The sequence below is a fragment of the Diorhabda sublineata genome, chromosome 2 (genome assembly GCF_026230105.1).
Source record: "Diorhabda sublineata isolate icDioSubl1.1 chromosome 2, icDioSubl1.1, whole genome shotgun sequence".
Lineage (NCBI taxonomy): Eukaryota > Metazoa > Arthropoda > Insecta > Coleoptera > Chrysomelidae > Diorhabda > Diorhabda sublineata.
The window spans coordinates 7,447,290-7,466,390 of record NC_079475.1 but is presented as its reverse complement, the minus strand read 5'-3'; the positions used below and the strand labels follow the sequence as shown (position 1 = coordinate 7,466,390).

The window sequence follows — 19,101 nt, the reverse complement described above, 5'->3', positions numbered from 1 at the left end:
TTGAAACGGATCTAAAAAATAGCGAGAACAGCTCGTGGAGGTGCAGAAGAATGCTGAGCTGAGGCAAATGTGTATCGAGCCAAATCTGAAGCAGTTCATCATGGAGTGTGTCTGAAATCTGGGACACGTGGAGATAGATAGATACCGTCGTATAGTGTGGAAGACGACGACTGAGAGGAAGACCGCGCCTTCGCTTGGTTGGAGGACGTCGAGACGGACATGATCCAGCTAGGGTTTCGACGTTGGAGGCACCATGCTCAGGAGAGAAAATATTGGGACTCGATTTTTGAGAAGGCTCTGGTTTTCAAACGACTGATTAAAGAAAGAAAGATCTAAAAAATATCTATAGATTCCTTTTAACACCATGAAACAAAAAACAATACAAAACAACTTCTACGAACGGAAAACACTTTCGAAATGTTTAAGGAAAATGAGAATATACTAAAATATAATTCATTTAATGGTATTTTATACAGTTATTTTGTACAACATTTTTACAATAAAATATATATTGTCAACAATAAAAATAAGAAAAACAATCCAAAGAAAAAGCGAATTTATAAAAAAAAAATATTTAGTGGGTTGCAAATCTACAATGTACATTTTCCTTTATTCTGGAGAAGCTTAGCTTCTTTACAATATATCAAAATATTTGGAGCTCCTAAGGGATGAAACCAAAATAGAAGTCACAGACTACGATCAGACATTTTTTTGTACTTTTGAGTTGATTAATTATTTTATATTCCAAATACTAAGCAAGTATTTAAAAAGTTTAATTTTGGAATGACTCATACTAAATTTGTATCAATTTGAGAACTGCATTATTTCCATAACATTAAATTTTAGTGTGGAAAATAGTACTATGTCAAAATAAAAACAAAAATGACAGAGAACTATGCTATTGTTAAGTGGATTATTATATTAAACCCACAAATTTAAAAAATAAATTGAAATGGAACAATTAGAAAATTTTAAATGAATTTTTTGTTACGTTCATCATCGAAAAACTAGTTTCCACAATTTAACTCACAAGAAAAATCTGGTAACATGTAATTTTTATACTTTTAGTCTGAAAAGGAAAGTTCTTCGATTCATTCTTTAAATCGTATTTCGCTTAAAATACATTTCCAATTAAATGTTGGCAACATAAAATTTTTACCTGGTTATAAAAAAAATTACTGCGTTAAAATGAATCAAACTAAACGGACAATTTTCTTTAAAACATCCACATTATTCCAGATCCCAACTTTTTGTGTTTGAAAATAAATTAAGTTAAAGTAATTTTTCATTGAACTTATGAGTTTGATTTTGAGTACTCCATAATTTCCAATAAAGACCTTCGTTACTCTCGAGTAAAGATTTATGTGTACCAGTATTTGCAACTCGTCCATTTTCCAAAACTATAATTTCATCAGCATCCATGATCGTACTGAGACGGTGAGCTATACAAATACTAGTTCGACCTTTAGTTGCATTCCTCAATGCCAGAAGGATATTCTACAAATAAATAGTAACATTCAACCAAAAAAGTATCGCAATGCTTGAAATATTGCAAATAATTATATAAATATCAAATATATGGTCAATTTTTGTCTTCAAGATACAAAAAAATAAAATTAATACCTTTATTCACTATAATACAGGTACAAATTCGTTACGTTCATTTTATTGGGAGAGATAGGGACATTTTTATGTATGATTCCTTTTTAAGAAGGATTTTTTTTAAGAACAATTTTCCTAAGCATGGGTGGGATTGACGTGGTTTTTATTTATTTCTAGATTAGGATAAAATATATAATCAGAACCACTATACAATATATATAAAGTGCCTAACGCTCCTTGTGAGGTTTACTGTTCTATATCAACTTTCTGGGATGGATCTCAACTATTTTTAAAACTTCTGATTTCTTATATCCATTAGATTAATGAGCTAATTCCTAAAGGTTGTGAATTGTTCTAGCATTTTAACCTAAAATATGAATGTAAGTACCGTAGCCTTTATCGATGGACAACTTCGCTGTTTTTTTTGGTTCCTTGCAGAAACGACAAGATATGTCGGGAGTTTTTCTGATGGTTTCAAGGTGGTACTTCACCAGGCAATGTCCAGTGAGCTTATTTGCTAAATGAAATGATTTTTTGAGTTCAGTTAGTAGAATAAGAAAAAAATCTCTCAGATTGTTTCAGACCTGGGATCTTACTCTCGATTTTCCATTATTTTATCATAATGATGGCTCTTTGTGATACCTACAAAAGCTTGTGATCCCTTAAAAGGAATTGCTTTTCTTCGCCAAGTAATCAGTTTGTTAGTTCCCAGTGTGGCTGGGCATCCACATTAAAGAAACTTTGTCGTTAGCTCCAAGTGAGTTCAAAGATTGCGTGCATTCCCATAATAGCTTTAACTCAATTTTATAAGAATCGAGTGCTTCAAGGGGCGCTGTGTTATCTGATAAAATAAATTTCTTTGTATTGGCGGTAGCTGCGTTGTGTGCCGTGACCTGTCTTTAGTTTTTTCTTTCAATCTAATAATGCCTTTTATTATTATTACATCTTCCTCTTCTTCTTTTAGACACTTAGATTTGGGCTTTATTGGACTACCTCCTGGTTCCCATTGCAAAATCGTGGTATTTACTTAGCAACTATCATTTTCTTCAATTTCTATATGAAAAATCCATTTTTGCTTTGGGAACAATAAGAGTTAACCACTTTTCGAATCCCAAGCTACTCTCTGAGAAGGGATTGGAAGCAAAAGGGAGTGTTGCTTCTTGTATTTCACTTGTTGGTGTCGTAATAACATGGTATGATAAGAAATTCGTTATTATAGCATCCAATTCCATTCGGATTAGAAAATGAAGTCATTGTGCTAGATGGGACACAGTATCCAAAACTTGCCTTCAAATTCCAAAAGCGTAGGCAATAAAATAAAATAATGAGAATACTGGAGGTGTGGATAAAGTGGAATATGTTACGCTCATGTGTCAGATCTAGAAAATAAATCAAAATGACTTAGCACGAGTTAATTCATAGATAGAATATAAATAGCTAGTTGTTGCACTGGGACATTAAAAGAAGAGTGTTGCAGGGCTCCCCATACTAGTTTGAAATCCTCTTAAGGGGGTAAGACCAAGGGTTTCATATCCCGCAGCTCTCAAAAAAAGAAAATGTGAAAACTTCTGATAGAAATGAAGTATGAGGTTACATACACCAAATGTAAATGAAAAAAAAAAAGAAGATGCGAATATAAGACATAAATATTCTGTTTCAAGTGTAAAGTTCATCTGTTCTTGATGAAAGGGGGGTAGTTCATTTTTTTTCCTTTTGCAATATTTCCATTACTTGATCAGTACTTTCGAAAATTGTGGATATTACTTGAAAAAATGTTTCAGTTTTTACTACTCTTAGACATAAAGGGACATAATAATGAAAGCTTTAAAAATGTGTTTGTTTCTATAGCTATTATCAAAAATATGGTGAACAAAGTGAATAACAAAATAAAATAATTTTTTCTACTAAAAATAACTGATGTACTTGAGGTAGTGTCTCTCTGTAGGGACAAAAACATTGAAAGGTATAAAGAGAGAATATATAAAGGAGTCTCGTTTTGAATATATGAAATGATTGTACAAATATATTTACATGCTCAGTTATAGAATCCAGTGAGCTTGTAGCTTCATCGAATATTAGAATGGGAGAATTCTTCAAAATGGCTCTGGCTATCGCTACTCTCTGTTTTTCTCCCCCGCTTAATTTTAACCCCCTTTCACCGACTTGTGTATCGTAACCTTCGGGCCAACTTATTATTGAATCGTGAATTTCCGCCAATTGCGCTGCTTTAATGACTTCTTCATTACCAGCACGTAGGTCACCATAATGTAAGTTGTGTCTGAAAATTCATAAATTAATTTATATTAACAACATTCATTATAAATTGTATCAACTTTTTGATAAAACTAGTCTGCAAAGAAAAAATATTTTTAATCCAGCACACTATTATTTCAAATGTAACTTCCGCACTTCTATTTTCACTAATTTTTGATAATAATAATAAACTTATGGTTATTGATTTTATTTGAAGGGGTAAAAAGAGCTATTTTAGCTGGAAATAATTATAAATAATAAAGATATGTACCATTATTTGGTACTTGCTTTTCTTTTATACCCCGAGGTATAGCAGTCCCATTAACAAAGCAGCAATATGTTGTGAATCCTGATTGCAGGACCATGCTTAGAGCAGCAAATTGTAAGTCAGTGCAAAGTTTCCATTGATAATCAAGATGTTTCCGCACGTCTCCTTCAAGTCAACAAAGTATACAACTGGAAGTTACGGTAAGTCATTTCCATTTGCGAACAGGATAACTTTGAAGACGAATTTATTAATAGTCCTCATTTGTCTGAGTCACATGGAATTATTAGCGCGAAAAGTAATCTAGAGGTTCGACTGTCTGGTCCTGTGAGAAGATATTCCACTGGTTGAAGTCGCGAACCAAGAAATCTCTGACTAGATCATTAAATTCCTATTGAGTAAGCAGATGAGGTTGATAAGAAACTGAATCAGCCAAATACTCTTAATCATCGGGGAACGTATCATTCGATACCAAAAGTTGTAATTCCTCTTTCAAATCTATTTCTGTCTCTAGAGTTAAGTTTGTTTGGAGCACTGGGTTTGGCAAACGTTTGTTGTGAGGAAGAGGTCTTAGAGCTCAAGAAACATTAGGAATTGTATGCGTAATTTTGCTTGGAAAACTGATAGTGGAAGTTATAGCAAAAGTCAGTAAGATGATAGAGGAAAACCGAGGTCATATTTGGATTCGGACACTATAACCAAGATTGTAATTGTCTTTCGGTATGTATGAACCTCAAACATAACAAAAACTATCAGGAAACTTTATAAAAACGCAAGACATGTTTGCTGGGTAAATAGAGATGGGATTTTTAAAGTAATTTATCTATGGGTATCTTAGGTGTCACTACATTTTAAATAAGTAGTATTTAGGTCACAATAGTCTGAGAATACCAGCTCTAAACAAACACATTTCGTATAGAAGTTGAAATAAACGTATAATAAGTTGAAATAGTCACTATAACACTTCTTAATTAATAATTTCTCAATGTTTTTAATGTATTTAATGATAGTATTTGGCTATAAGATTTCGTTGCATCATTTTGGGAAAGGTTTGCCTAAAATTATAAATCCCTGTTTTAATATTGATTAACTTACCTAATAGTATCATGAAATAGAACACTATCTTGTGGTACTATGGCTATTGAACGTCGTAAACTTTCCAAATCTACATCACGGATATCCTGATTACCGATTAGTATCCTCCCTTTTGAAGGTTCGTAAAATCGATATAGTAGACGAACGAGAGTTGATTTCCTTAAAAAATATAAAAATTTATACCACACATCGAATGTTATTCCGACAAGAATGTCATTTACTTTGAGAATAATGAGAACTGTTATTCATTATAATATATATTGATTAATTTTTTGTTACTATAATTAAAATTTTGAATATATTGAGTTAAAACATTTTTGTTTAGTTTGTATAAATGTATAAATTAAAAATGAAATATTTTACAGTAAGGGTAAGTCAAGTAAAACGGATAGAAACGGCCGTTATTATAGAGCTTCCCTTCATTTTAATGCTCCAAAAACCATGTTCATTTACCCAAGGAAACGAATGCAACACACATGTTTTGATAGTTTGATACTTGGAGGTTCTATAGAGATAAATGATATGGGATATATTGATATGAACTTATATAAATTGTTCAAGAAATATGAACAATTTTCCATTCAAAGGAGTCCCCTGTACTTCTTCTGTTTAAAATATGGACACGTCTCATATACAAAAAATCTTGAAATTATAAATTATGGAATCATTTTTATCTGCTTTCTACCCCATACCATGCATCTGTTCCAAGGACTAGATGTAGCCTTTATGAAAAAGAGCAAAATAACAAAGACGTCTCAAATGAGCATCAGTTATCTGGATCAAATAATAATAATGATACACACCAATCTCTGTCATCAATGACTGCAGCGCCAAATGGAATGGGAGAAAGGATTCCAGTAAAAAATAAATCAAGTCTATTACAGTGACTCCATATTCACATCCAAAAATAAAAATTTTTAAATAATCTAAACAAAAATAAAACCACTACTAGCAATGTCCTCAGACAGGCACATCTAAAACAAAAGATTACATATTTCCAAAGGAAAGGACTCCAGAAAAAATACAGACTACACGCATGATTGAGCCTCAACCAGGCACTGATGTTTTTTCTATTCCACTCAGTGCAAAAGCTATTATTGCATTTCCATAGACTAATAAAAATTTGAAACGAAATTCAAGATAACAATGGAAAACTGCAGTATTAACGTCTACACCCTATAAAGAAAAGTTATATGAATATCTTAAAAAAAAAACATCAAAAACAAAACACTAAAAGACAATATCATAAAAAGAAATATAATGGCCATAGATGGTACAAAGAAAAGTGATAATAGTGGCGAAAAAAGATAAAACTACAAAAAAAGTTGTTCAAATGATAGTGAAGATAGTCAGTCTTTGGCTATTGTTATTCTATGTCTTCTAGCAGTAGGTAGTTAGTTAAACACACGACTTGCATGTTTCTACTCTAAATGCCTTAGTACTCTATTTTACTTGCCTTTTCTGTTATTAAACAAACACACCTCGTATATTTTATATAAGTAAATAGAGTAAATAACAAACAAAGAATTGCTTACCCTGATCCCGATCCACCTACAATGGCAACTTTCTTTCCTGGCTCAATAGTTAAATTTAAATCTTTAAAAATTTCCTTTCCGGATCCATAATCGAAGCATACATTTTCGAATTTTATTATAGAATTTTTTGTATCGACATGTAAATAAGGCGCATTAGGTTTACTCTGAAATTTTATATTCAACAATTATCTGGATAAAATATTTATACATATTTAAGTACCTTAACGGCACTATCCATAGCCATAAGTGTGAACATGGTTTGCATATCTATAAGGGCTTGTCTAATTTCTCTATATACACTTCCCAGGAATCCTAACGGTATCGACAGTTGAAACAATAATCCGTTTACCATAACCAAATCTCCCACAGTCATATTACCTAAATTGAAAAGTATTAATTTCCAGAAAATAAATACATGAAGTTAGAGGGAATTGTTTTAGCTTTCCAGCTGCTGTGTACTAACACCTGAAAACATATTTTTTGCATCTCGTTAATCTGTTTCCAAAATACCTTCCAAACGAGTTTATTGTGCTTTGGGTTTTTGTCCCACTTCCTAAGTAATAGCACTGCTCATTCATATACCTTTTGCACAGTAGATACTCTGCCGTATCTATGGTTTGCTTCCATCATCTTAAGGTGGTATTTGACGGGACAGTAGCCTGTCAGAAGACTGACCATCATCAGTTGACTTTCCTGGACATCTCAAGAGGTTCTTCAGATGGTTACGAATCTTTTGGATTGTCTTAGGTTTGGAGGTGTTTCTCTAGTAACACTAACCTGATTCTTTGGCCACCTGTTCAGTTTGATGGTGTTGATGCGACGTCTTATGGGGCTAGAGTAGGGCAGTGATCCAAAATAAGAAGTTTTGACCCTTTTAGTATATGAAGTTAAGACTTAAACAATTTTTTCCACCTTATAGAAGAATGTTAGTTAATTTCATAATTTTTTGATAACGGGAATCTATATGTGAAAATGGAAATTAAAATATATTGTTTACAAATTTTTATTGGAAAAAATTATAAAAAATAGATATTCAAACTTTTTATTTTAAAAAAATTGCATTTTTATTAATTTTCAATAATAAATTTCAATTGTTTTTTTTGCAAAAATCTCAAATTCGATTGTAATTACATCAAAAGTGATCTGAAACAATTTTTGACATAATTTTAATATCTGCATATTTCATTTGAGACCTTTCCACACTTTTCTATTTTTTGCTTGCGTTTTCCAGTTCTGAAGTCCTCTCTGTCTCTCTTAAATCTTTCATTACCTCTGGGTACCATCTTCCTTTTTCTTGGTCTTCATTTTTTTCTTGTTCTTCCTTAATTCATAATCTCCAAACAAGTATTCTCCATCTCGACCTTCTTTCTATGGACTTAGCCATTATTTTGTGGTGTATCTAGTAGTGTGATACCTCTATAGTTTCTTGTATATTAGTACCACTATTGCCACTTATCACGCTTCTTGCATTGTCTCTTGTTCCCATACATTACTTTTAGTGCAGTTCTACCGCATTTGATTAATTCTGATTCTATTTCGTCTTCTGTTGGGATATCCTCTTTCAATGGTGACTCCTTCGATGGTGAAAATAAATTTCTGTTAATATTCCAATCTTGGGCTGTAAAATTTCTCCAATTTTCAGCCATCCTTTTCTGCATTTAATATTTCTCTGAAGTATCCCCAAAGCTCTTATACTTCTCCACTATTCAAGATTATGTAGTTTCCTACTTTATTAACAAACTCTCCTATTTGATTTGTTTCTTATATTGCTAATATTTTGATTTTATATCTATCTATTTCCTTACATTCTTATCCTTAGTGTTACTTTCTCTTCTTTTTCATTCTCTGGTTTGATTTAGTATCCTTCGTTCTTGTGGGTTTATCTAGTGCTACTTGTTTTTTTTTTTGATAATATGTTATGACTCATTTTTTCCAACTTATTCTCCTCTATATTCCATTTCTATTGTTGTGATTCTATAAATAATGGTTCCTATATCCAATTTTTATCCTTTTCCCTCGTTTTTTTCCTTTGCTCTGATTCTGATTTTTTTATAGTTCCCGGTCTTTTTGTGACAGGTTTAGTTTTTCTTCCTTTTTAAATCTCAGTTTTTGTTTGTTCATCACTTTCTTTATTTCTTCTTGAATAGCCAATCCGGGATTGCATATTTCTCTCCTAACCTCGCCGAGCTTTCTACTACAATCTTTACATGTAGTTTTTTTTCTAGGAGGCTTACCATTTTGTTTTTCAGTTCTTCTGAGTTATCTCTTTCTATTATTATTTCTTGATCTTCCTTTTCTGATATTCTAAGCGATCCAGTTTGATATCTATATTATGATACTTTTTTCCATTTTGCTATGTCCTCAATTAGCTTTCTTCGATTGTTTTATTTCTTTCTTGTATTATCTTTGTTCTTCTCGTGTTTTCTTGATCTCCTCGGCCATTTTCTTCATTTTGTCTCCTATATGTTTTTCATCATATTCATTATTTTATCTATAGTATGTTCTAGCTTTTCTCGGTTCTTTGCCAGTGACCTGCTAGGACTTCTGCTTTTTTTTAAATTTCTTTATCAGTTTTTCTATCTTCCCCTCCGGCGCTTTTTCTCTTTCTATAATATTCATTATCACTCATTTTGTTTATATTTGTATTATATTTATATTTGTTTATATTTCTAAGTCTTTATCTGGCTTGATTATTTTGTACACCACTAATAAGTTCCAGTTTATCAGATTTTATCTATTTAGAACTTGTTCTTAATAATTCTATTTACCACACCAAAAGCCCTTATTATCAATTAATTTTCTCGATAATGAAGTTTGGTTTGGAGCAGAACTTTTTACGTAGACAGCAGGACTATCTCCCCCTTATAAATGATGTAAATCCTTCGAATGTTTGCAGACTTTTTCCAATTGGGATGATAGTTTGACTCTTCAGTTTTTTGAACTATTTTCATCTGTCAATGCCCACAATATTGTTTTTAATTAAAAAAAAATATCGATCAATAAATTTACCTTTGAGAATTTCATTAGCAGCCAAAATCATAATTCCACTTAAGGCTGCACTGAATATAGCGTTCTGTCCAAAATTTAACAAAGCTAAGCTAGATGCTGTTTTCAAACTGGCGGATTCATATTTTTTCAACGAACTATCGTATCTTTCCGCTTCGTATTTTTCATTATTAAAGTACTACAACATAAAAATAAAATAAAGTGAATAACATGATAACGAATGAGATAAAAAATGTTAAATTGAGCTATGGTCCTCAACCTTAAGCCCATCAAGCTAAACGGGCAAGGCATTGAGTAGAAAACCAAAGGGAGATATCTGGAACTTACACTAGGTACTAAACTCCTCTGGAATGAACACAAAAAGGAGATAATCACTAAATACACAAAAACCCTGATGGTGTGTAGAAACTTTGCAGGGAGGCATTGATGTTGTACCCTAAATATGTACATGGCAATTGTGAGACCAATAATCGCATTTGGGGTACTAGAAGTAGTCTGAAGACCACGAGGAACAATCTCTCGAAAATACAAAGACTGGCTTGCATTTGTGCAACTGGAGTCATGAAAACAACTGCATTAGAAGGGATTCTAAATCTCCCACATAGTACTGGAAAGTATGACACTAAAAACATCACGTAGAATGTCCAGAGACGGAATTATCAAAGAAAACCCGTACCTAAATAATGACTAAACCAGAGACATGCCTCAGGATGATGCATCAAAAAAGTTTAGCTTTGAGAAAAAATTTACCTCAATACTAAGCTGTAGAACTAAACGGGATCAAAACAACATACAAAAAATGAACAGAAATGCAGGCAACACCAACGGGGGACAGACAAGTCCTTCATGAGACCTAAGCCCTTCTGTGGTATTATCTACAGAACAATAGAAAAAGCATTGGAACAGAAGGTAGATAGGAGCAAAACCAATTATTGGAACAGCCTACAGGGACTGAAACAGGAGAAGATCTGCTGAATGTATCAATCTAAGTTAGAACCATCTAAAAATACAGGAGTTCTATTGGAGCCTCAATGGTTACCAGGAGACGCTAAACTTAGTAGATAGTGAGGCATACAGAGAAACCCAGAGCACTTAAGCTTGGAGTATATGAAATAGAAGACAATCTCCGGCAATTGCAGCAATCTCATATTTTCGACTTTCTAAAGGAAGTGAAATTAACAGATCAGCGGTAAACACTGGTTTTCCCAGTATTGTAGGGGGGACACAATAGATCCTTTGGGTCACAGTGTAAATGAGACCCCAATATCTACATACATACATACATACATGGTCCTTTTCATTCTATTATTACTGAAAATCATTAAAATCTAAATTCTGATTACTAAACTATAAAACAATTTTAATAATCTTATTTAATATGTAGATTTTTTTATGCTACTTACTCATAAGTCAACTTTTTCGAAAAAAAGTAATGGAAACTAACAATATTTTCGATTTTCAAAGAAAAAATTTCGACATAACATTTAATATTTTGATTAAATTACCTTTACGGTTTCATAATTTATTAGTGAATCAATAGCTTTATTTCCTGCCTCGTTTTCAGCTTTATTCATAAATATTCTAAACTGCGTTCTCCATTGTGTTATAATTAAAGTATAAAACGTGTAAATACTAACACAACCCAATGAAATACCTGAAAAATAACTATGTTTTGTTATTTATTTCTTATTTATGATCCTCCTAATATTCTTTTTTTGGACTAAATTGGAACGAAGTGTTTGCCAGCTAGATTCAGAGCGTTTCCGTAGTGGGATTGTGGCTAAATTAAACACTAAGGTGTACTAACTCGAGTCCCAGAACATGAATACTTAAATATTCAAAAGCCCGGAAATATATTAGAGTTAGTACACCTTAGTGTTTAATAAACATAGTATATTCATCTATATAAAATGCACTTACCACCTCTTATATTATTTCAAATTTTAATATTGCGAAATTATTGTTTGCCGTTCTTCAAAAGAGGAAACAACTTTCCTGGCTAATGCCGCGACGAATATTGAATTATATCCACTAAGAAAAACGTGATATCCATTGACCTTGTTGTCGATATCAACATCCCTAATGGCTCGCAATTGCAAGGAGATAGTTGTAATTGCAAGGAGATAGTTGTAACCACTGACAAGTTTCGACATTATTAAGTTTCATCAGAGTGGTATTGCAAAGTCTTGTTCATAGTAGACTCCGAACTGAAGACGGAATCGGAAAGCGATGCACTGCAGTTGGAAATGAAGATGGTGCAGAATAGCGTTCACCGGGCAACATTCATCGACAGGATCCAAGTAGCAACGCTCTCCGGATTCTGTCTTTAGTTCAGAGTCTACTATGAACAAGTTTGTTATACCACTCTAATGAGACTTAATAATGTCGAAACTAGTTAGTGGTTACAACTACCTCCTTGTAAATGCGAGCCATGTTGATATCGACAAAAACATCACTGGATATCATGTTCTTCATAGGGGATGTAATTCAATACTCGTCGCGGCATTAGTCAGGAAAGTAGTTGTTTTTTACTTTGAAGAACGGCAAACAATTATTTCGAATTATTAAAAGGTGGCAAGTGCATTTTATATGTATATTTTTGACTGTAAGGGTTTTTATGGAATTTGATGTATAAAAAATTGGTATTATCCGAATTTGGCTTTATGGTACAAGAGATCTGTTGAAAATGTAACATTTAAACTGTTTTTTTGTATACTTTGTCATGTTACCTGCAAATATAGCTCCACATTTAATTCCCAATATGGAAGAAACCAAGGCAAGTTCAAAAATCGTAGGAACAATATTGAACACCATAGCTGTTAATACAAAATTTATACCTCTTGATCCCCTATCTATTGTCTTGGAAAGAGCACCTAAATATAAAAGTATCATTGGATGATTATGCTAATATAGATAAAAAATGTCAAATTTTTGATAATATCCTGTCGTCAACATCTCCATATCATACACAAGTACAATGTTTATAGTCTCTTTGTACAGGAAGCTCAGTTAATATTCATGCTCTGTAAAATACCAAAGAGATGACTAATCAGTACAATTATACTCATGTTTAAAAAAGGAGATCAGGAAAAACCAGCTAACTACAGGACAATAATTCAGCTGGTTACAATAATGAAACTAAAAAATTATCAGAGCCAAGATGAGGAAAGATATTGGAAAAGGTACATGTAATAGACCTATTAAGTAAGAAAAAATGGGAAGCTCTATTAACCCTATTTTATTGAAGCTCCATTATTCTTTAGTTCACTATTATATAGTTCTAGCAATCTGTCTTTCTATGAATATTTTTTTCTATTATAGGTTGATATGTCCTTCAATTAGAATTGAATATACTAAAATAAATATTGATAACCTCTGCCTGATTAAGTTTTAAAAATTCCAAATTTTGTTTAAAAGTTACACATCTCATTATTAGTGTAATGTAATAAAATAAATTAATAAAAATCAATAATGTATTAGATTAACTACAATTGTTAGATTCTATTGAGTATCTGTTATTTGTTTAATTTTTTCGATATTCTTATAAAAAAGTAATATAAAATGTTTTGAAACGAAAAAATTATAAATTTACCTGTTTGTCGTTGTAAATGAAAGGCCAGATCTAGATTGTGGAGATGGAGAAACACATTTTTCGCTATTTTTCTAATGGAATGTTGAGCAACTTTGGCAAAAACTGCATTTCTTAATTCATTAAAACCTGCAGCACTTGCTCTAGCTATACCATCTAATAAAAAAATAATTTTGTGATAATTTGTCTTAGTTTTAGCTCTTCTTGATTGTAAAATTTTAAATATAGAATACATATAAAATAACAAAATATTAAGTTAAGGGACAACCATAGTAAAATTATTGTAATTATCTAGTTCTTTCCTATCTACAACATTGTAAAAACATAATTCTGAAACTCTAATTTGAATAAGACAATCTTCAAATTTAAAGTCTTCAATTATTTTTGTAAATATACCATTACATAATCCATAATCCCAACAATAAAAGCTTAGAAATCGATGGTACTGTTTTTATTTGTTGTGTATCACACAAACTATAGGTTGGGAAATAACTTTTGATCTGAGGATTGTGGTAAATTTACAAAAACCTAAGAAGTAAAAAGAAATAAATATATTCAATTCCATCCCCTTACTATATATAATAAATTAATATATAATATTTTTATTTGAACAATGTAACAATAAATATTAAAGTGAAATATTATTATAAATATATATGTACTTACACCCTAATAATAAACTAGTTGCTATTGTGGCTACCGTCTCAGGAGCTGTATCCATATTTAAAGTATGTCCAACATTCAAATAATCCACGGAATATTTAAAAATAAAAGGAACACAAACATTCATTAGCTTGGCTCCGACTAGTAAAGACACTGCTAATTTCACCCTATTTCGTAAATATTGGTCATTTGCAGGCCAAATGTATTGTAACATGCTTTGTATCATTTGAAATCCCGTAACAGGTGTATGATTTTTTAAAGGTATAGATTCTCTCGCTAAAGCTGAAGCTCCTGGGTGAAAACATCCTCTAATTGGTTGAGGCTTTGGAGCACTGTTGTTCGTTTTACTTATAATTCCTGCCAAAATACTACCCTGGGCAGTTTTGCTTTCTGTATTTTTTTCAAGTTTTGTAGTGTAATCCTAAAAATTATTATTTAGTTTATATAACCTGGATACAATCCTAATTTTACCTTTTGTACAGAACATGTTCCAACTATATATGGGTTTAATATCTTCTTTTTATGCAAATTAAATGATAATTTTCTTTTGTATGTAATAAATCTTAAATTATGATTTAATAGTATTAAATGAAATTTACTTAAATTTAATACGGTAGCCATCTCATTGAGATAATTGAACTACGAAATATACGGGCTTTTCGAACTACTAGTCTTCTTTTTTAATGCGGATTAGTCTACTTACAATTATTCCATAAAAATAGGGAGTAAAGATTTATTTTGATTCAGAGTTATATATTGAATAATTTATATTTATAATATTTGATATATAAAATTTATCATTATTACTAATAAAAGTTTCTGTCTAGCTAAGTTTGTCCTTTGTTGAAAATGGCTGTCAAATAAAATCATATGTTTTATGTCATTTGTTATGTCATGTCATATCGTAATAAATTGTCTAAATCCTTGATATAACAATAATCAGTTTTAATTGTTTATTATAATTATCTGTGCGCATTAAGAAAAATGGTAAAATTTCCTCCTGTACCGGCAGAGGTTAAACCGATAGCTCATCTATTAAAATTAGCCGATGAACATGACGAAAGAAATATAGTTATAGCTTATTGGGGTAAGAATTTTGTATTCAATTTCAAGTTACGCCTATATTGAAGCAATTTTATGATTTCTCATAAATAAAATTAAAAACAACCTTTATATCATGGAGAAAGACCCCATCACTTTATAAATGACATTGCTAAATTGCCAAAAACGTTATTTGATTTGTTAATTTCCTTTTGACAATATTTATAGAAATTTTACGTCTTTTGTTTGAGCAATAAACAACTCAATTGCTCACTACCGGCTTTACTGATCAGCTAATGTACATATTTGAATAAAAACAATATTTAAAACTTTGAAAAATGGTTACAATATTGAGCAAACATAACAATATTGTCTCTGAAATTTAAGCAATTTTAAAGTTATGGTGATTATATTCACCATAATTCTGGTAATCAAATAGTGAAAATGTTATCACAGATCTTCTCACTTTGTAAAATTATAATAGCCTTACAATCATAGATATCGAACCTATTATTAAGAATTGTACAGAGTTGTACTTGATATAACAAGCGATGATAATTTCAGTGAAATTAAATACTAAGATTAATTTGTGGCTCCAAAGTTTTATTTGCAACTTAAAAACTAGAGGGAAAGTTACATAGCACTTTTTGTTGAAAGTTACTCATAGAGCTAAAAAATCTTGACAGAAAAAATTGTTAAAACTATATTTTGTGCTTGTTACCATAATATAGATACAATAAGTGAATACTTATTAACTTTAGATAATAGACAGTCGAATTGGATGTTCATATTTTCATGGCAAATAGTTTTTCAGCTTTATGTGACTTGTTAAGACGCCATTTTATATTGTGTCATGCATGGCGTGTACAATGTTGCCATTGATCAATTATGGATAAGATTTTGGCTTAATTAATGTAATTTTCTCAAGAATACTTTTATGGTTACAATACCTCAATTCAGTTTCATATTAACATTTTTATTTTACAAATTTGACTAACTGGCCTTTTTAACACGCTGATATCAGCTTCACTTATTTGTGGGTTTATTTGTAACCCCTCTTTGGACTAAGAGCAAGTGGCTTATTCAATAAAAATTTCGATCTCTATGTTGGAAATTAAGCACTTCGACAAACTAATGAACACCATTATGGCTCGATACAAGTTTTGACGAGATTTAGGTATATACCCATTATACAAAGGTGGTATCAATTAAAAAAACACGGGGTGTGAATACAGTCAATGGGCGATAAAATGAAAAATAAATATAGTTTTAAAAAAATGGAAAACATGCTTTTACTGCACATAAAGGTTCTTGTATCCATTTGTCTCACTCTTGAGTCTTTTGCAGTCTTTTTCAATTTCTCCAAACTTCCTTCTTTTCTCCTTTGTTGGATCTAGTCGTTGCCTTCTTTGTCTCCCACTTCATTTTGATAGTATTTACTAGTGCCTTCATTTTCTTCCTCTTTTTTATATTCTTACAATATGTTCATACCAATTCAGCTGTTTCTTGTTTATTTGTCCTTTTGTTGATTCCTGTATTCTTTCTTTTCTGATGTTTTGATTGCTTATTCTGTCATATTTAGTTCCCATTCTTCTTAGGTCTAGTTACTGTCACATTTATTTTAGTTTCAGCTTTCATCCTATTTGTTCAAATTTTTCCTGCTTGTGTTAGTACAGCTATTGCACAAACGTCTAAATACCTTTTTAGATAACACCATACCTCCATCTCTACATGCAGAATATTGCATCTATTATTTTTACAAATCAGAAATGTTATGAACTCTTTTTTCTTATTTGTCAGCTCGTATGGCAGCTTGTTTATTAGCTCTTCAACTAGTACCAACCAAAAAGAGTCCACAAACTGCAGAATTAATACGAAGTTTACTGGATTGGTTAGAACAGGTTAAAAAAGCTAATGCAGATAACGAGGGAATAACAAGTGATACCATAGCACAATCCCTTATAGAAGAATATGCTTTACGTTTGTTCAATTATGCTGACCATCAGGATCGTGAGCAGATATTTAACAAGTAATTTTTATTCTATTTAGTTTTTAATTGTGCTTCCATAAAAAACCGGTTTTACAAGGTTTTTTTCTAATTTGTTCTCTATAAACTTATTTTCAGAAACACCATCAAAACTTTTTATAAAGCAGGTATATTGATGGATGTTTTGGATCAATTTGGTCCTCTTCCTGATGATATAAGAGAAAAACGAAAATATGCTAAATGGAAGGCTGCTTACATTCACAATTGTCTTAAAGCTGGAGATACTCCATTACCAGGTCCTCCCAGACCTTTCAATTCACAAGAAGATGACGGCATTGTTCATAATAGCCAGTTGACTGATGAGGAACTAGCTACGTTCACTAAATACACAGGACCTGTGAATTTTGATGGTATTTAACTATCTTTATCCTGTTTACATAATCATTTTGTATTTATTTAATTTTCAGAAGCCAGGAAACCGAAAGTGGATACATCTCCTCCACCAGATGATCTAATTCCATTCAACCCACCAAAACCGTTACTACCACCAGATAATTCAAATTTTAATCCTGCTCCAGCTCCATCTCCAGTAACTCCGCAGTTTCCTACAAACACTCTACCTTCTGACACTCCGCAAGATCCATCTCCATTTGATTCGACTCCTTCTATACCATCTTCTTCACAAGCTTCTACACCAGCTAGCATTTCTACACCCCCAGTTGTCAAACCTACCCCTACCGGTTACATACCGACCCCGGAAGTAATACAGAAGGCACAAAAATATTCTAAATTTGCAACATCAGCTTTGAATTATGATGATACCAAGAATGCTATTGATTATCTTCAGAAAGCCATGAATTTACTCCAGTTTGGTAAAGAAGAGTAATAATTATTAAATTTGAAGTTTTGTGGTATTTAAAAGAGATTTTTGCATTAATACATTTTGTTTTGACAATTTTTTTGAGAAAAAAAAATTATGCTTTAGCATCTATAAACATTATAATAAAAATATTTTTGTTGGTTCCTTTTGTTCTCTTTTAGGATTTCTTTTTGCCTCATCGGACTTCTGATCATTATTTTCTTCCTATTCTTCGTATCATCTTCTACTATTTTCTCTATCATTTTTATTTTGTCCAATATTAAGTTTTTTGTCATTTTTCTACTAGTTGAATATATTATTACATTATATGTTTTATTTTTAAAATTATAGAAAGCATTATTAATTTAACGAGTAGAACTTTGTACATTGTTTATATTATGAATATTATTTACAGTTAAAAATGTTGTTTTTTTTAAATGATAAGATATTCAATTATAAGTTCATTAAAATTAATATCATTATCTAGCTTTTATAATGCACTGTTACAAATAACTAGTTTTGTATTTACAGCTTAAGAAAAAATAAAATTATTTAAACCTAAGTACGTCTCTTTAATCATATTGTGACACACCCAACAGTTTATAACCTTAAAATCAAGAAGAGAGAGTATGATTTAATTGTGGGTAGGATGAGGAAATTTTTTCATAGCGAGGAGATTCATTGGATTTAGCCCTGATATAGGAATTGCTTCTTTGGAGAGCTTGGCTGAAAAAAGACAAAAAACGAAAGACCAAACGGGGTTTGAAGAAAGAAGAAAAAAAGGGCCATTTAGCTGGTGAACCAGTTCACCAGGTTACAAGAAAACCTGCAACACCCACGATAACCTTATAATCAAAATTTTGACGTTTTTATAAATTTCGTTCTGTCAACTTTTTTATGCCGTGCGTTGCTTTTATTGCCATTACGAGGCCCTAGAAGATTTTTTATGAGTAATTAAATAGGAAAGGGTCAAGTTAGAGTGGAAGATGAATAACCTGTATAGAACGTCGGCTGTATTGAGCAATCTAATGATTTAGCCGGAAAATGGGCGCCGTGGGGTAAATAAATGCTTTTGCGGTAAGTTTCTGTATTTGTGAAGTTATTTGTTGGATTATACACCTCATTATTACCAGTTTTATGGTTGGGCTTCTTAAAGAGTTTCACTGAAACATGTAAAAAGTATCTATGAAGTCTTCTTAGCACCAT

At 31.5% G+C, this 19,101-nt stretch overlaps 2 protein-coding genes across 2 annotated transcripts; one reads left to right on the top strand and one right to left on the bottom strand.

Moving 5' to 3' along the window:
• Positions 1-439: 439 nt before the first annotated feature.
• LOC130440848 (iron-sulfur clusters transporter ABCB7, mitochondrial) lies at positions 440-14,899 on the bottom strand. Its single transcript, XM_056774218.1, has 11 exons — positions 14,480-14,899; positions 14,012-14,429; positions 13,349-13,501; positions 12,486-12,629; positions 11,262-11,410; positions 9,760-9,934; positions 6,971-7,128; positions 6,751-6,914; positions 5,216-5,374; positions 3,634-3,880; positions 440-1,497 (listed from the first exon to the last, which is right to left on the bottom strand). The coding sequence occupies exons 1-11, from the start codon at positions 14,627-14,629 to the stop codon at positions 1,273-1,275; spliced, it is 2,142 nt and encodes a 713-aa protein (XP_056630196.1). The 5' UTR covers positions 14,630-14,899; the 3' UTR covers positions 440-1,272.
• LOC130440849 (vacuolar protein sorting-associated protein VTA1 homolog) lies at positions 14,851-18,458 on the top strand. Its single transcript, XM_056774219.1, has 4 exons — positions 14,851-15,095; positions 16,850-17,078; positions 17,175-17,446; positions 17,504-18,458. Exons 1-4 carry the CDS (start codon positions 14,993-14,995, stop codon positions 17,920-17,922), a joined length of 1,023 nt encoding a protein of 340 aa, XP_056630197.1. The 5' UTR covers positions 14,851-14,992; the 3' UTR covers positions 17,923-18,458.
• The last annotated feature ends 643 nt before the right edge of the window (positions 18,459-19,101 follow it).